The 2147-nt window shown below is 32.5% G+C and overlaps 1 protein-coding gene across 1 annotated transcript; it reads right to left on the reverse strand.

Annotated features, from left to right (window-relative positions):
• Positions 265-1776, reverse strand: LOC107611292 (protein RKD1-like). The gene is made up of 2 exons (XM_021123813.1): positions 1076-1776; positions 265-715 (listed from the first exon to the last, which is right to left on the reverse strand). The coding sequence occupies exons 1-2, from the start codon at positions 1292-1294 to the stop codon at positions 344-346; spliced, it is 591 nt and encodes a 196-aa protein (XP_020979472.1). The 5' UTR covers positions 1295-1776; the 3' UTR covers positions 265-343.

The raw sequence follows: 2147 nt of genomic DNA on the forward strand, positions 1-2147 counted from the left end.
AAAAAGTATATACTTCAGAGGCAAGATGCATGGGCAAGAATATGGAAACAAACAATGAAATCATCTTACCACGGAGGAAAGAAGCTTTAAAATAATTTACCCATAGTATGATTAAATTTTCTTAAACTCAGTTCCTTTCACTCTATTTGGCAAAAGATACTTTCATGAAAGTACTTAATTCATTCGAACTTACAAAGAACCAATATTTGAAAAATAAAGTGTTTCACTTCAAGTTCAAAGTGAGAGCAACACCATTAATTGACAACAGGGAGAAAAAACTAACGCCACTCTCCTATTGATCATTTGTGTGATTAAACATATATATAGCTAGACCATCTGAATGTTAATTGTTATGGGACAAAGGAGGCAAAGACAACACAGATTTGATGTCACGTTCTTGATCTTCTTCATCCTCAAAGCTAATAAATCCAATACTATCCATTGTGCCTCCTTTACAACTAGTTATTCTTGTTGCATTATGTCCAATAATGTTATATGATGAAGAAGATTCCATGGATGAATTTGAAGAACTACTACCCATTATTAGCTTCCTCTTCTTGTAGTTGGCCTTGAAACATGCTTGTCTAAGCCTTTTGGTATTGTCTTCAAGTTGCAAATCAGGCATTTCTTCCAGAAGCTTCTTTTCCTTCTCTAATATCTCAATTGCATTCCTTAGCTTCTCTTCACTCTCTGTCCCCTCGTCCTTCCCTAGCTCCTTCAATAACCCCATCACACCCCAAAAGAAAAAAAAAAAAAAAAAAAAAAAAAAAAAAAAATTAATTACTAAAATAATCAAATATTAATAATAACAATAATAAAAATAATGTAAACTTTACATTACTTTAAACAATACATTAATGCCAAAACATGTAAACAATACAAGTTTATCTTTAATTTGTTACCACAAAAACTAAAAATAAAAACAATAGTATCAACATCAATCCATTAATATATATGTGTTCATGAAATGAAACAACAACAAAAAAGAAAAGAATAAAAGAATGTGTTCATAATAGCATTTAGAATTAGCATATATAAAAGAATAGAATAGAATAATGTGAAGTAATGAAGGGACCTGAACATTATTGATGAGGGTTTGAAGGCTCATAAGTTTTCGATGGGGCCACCTTCGAATCCCTAACTCTCTGCATCTCTTCTTCAGAAGAGTTAAGCCCACATCAAGTTCCTTCGCTGCTTGAGTTATTGGCATGTAGAAATACTCGGATATCATCTTTCTTGATAACATTTTCGTACTGTTGCTACTTCTCACTTCTCTACAAACTCGTTTATTCATGACCCTCCTGATTCTCTTGTCTTCTTCATTGTTGTTGTTGGAAAGTGATGATGATGACGAAACTACTTTTTCCGAACAATCAAAGCCGGCATCCACTTCGTTCCAGACAGAAAACCCTTTCTTAATATCATAAAAGTCATAGTCTGCATGTATTTAAGGACAAGGTATAATATATGTAGCTATAGTAATATAAGAATCTAATAAGGAAATAAAAACTTTAAGAAACTCATCAGTCATCATCATGATATATATACCTTTAATAGTTGAAATTGGTTCGACGGAGAGAGTTTCATAAAAAGGAAGTGAAGGGTAACACTCCATGTCTTGTATTGAAAACTCGTGTGCCCAACATTCCAGTGGTGGATATTCGTTACTGTTTCCACTGAAATATAGATTGAACATAAATAAATGCAGCACAGTGGCAAATAATTCACAAAAAAAAAAAAAGTATATATAGAGTGTTGTAACAATTTAATCTAATTAGATTACCTGGAATAATAGTAATAATCATAATCATACAAGGAAAATTGAATGGGAAGTGGGAAAGGATATTCATCTGTTTGTTGAGGGTTGAAGAAGTAGTTGCAAGAAGCCATGGAGATGATGATGATTGATGAGGGAGAGAATTGATAAAGCGAGGGATATAGTAAGTGAGTGAGGGATTCGAAGAGAAGTTGGCAATATATATATGGATATAATGATGAAAAGAGAGTAATGATGATGATGAATGGGTTGATAATGGAGGGTAATTACTTGGAGAAAGTGCGCAGCCTTCTATCAGTTAAATGACTTTTAATGCTATGCTTATGAGTTGTGAGAGTTACAAGTATTCTATTAATTGCATCATCAATAT

Source organism: Arachis ipaensis, chromosome B01 (genome assembly GCF_000816755.2).
Source record: "Arachis ipaensis cultivar K30076 chromosome B01, Araip1.1, whole genome shotgun sequence".
NCBI lineage: Eukaryota > Viridiplantae > Streptophyta > Magnoliopsida > Fabales > Fabaceae > Arachis > Arachis ipaensis.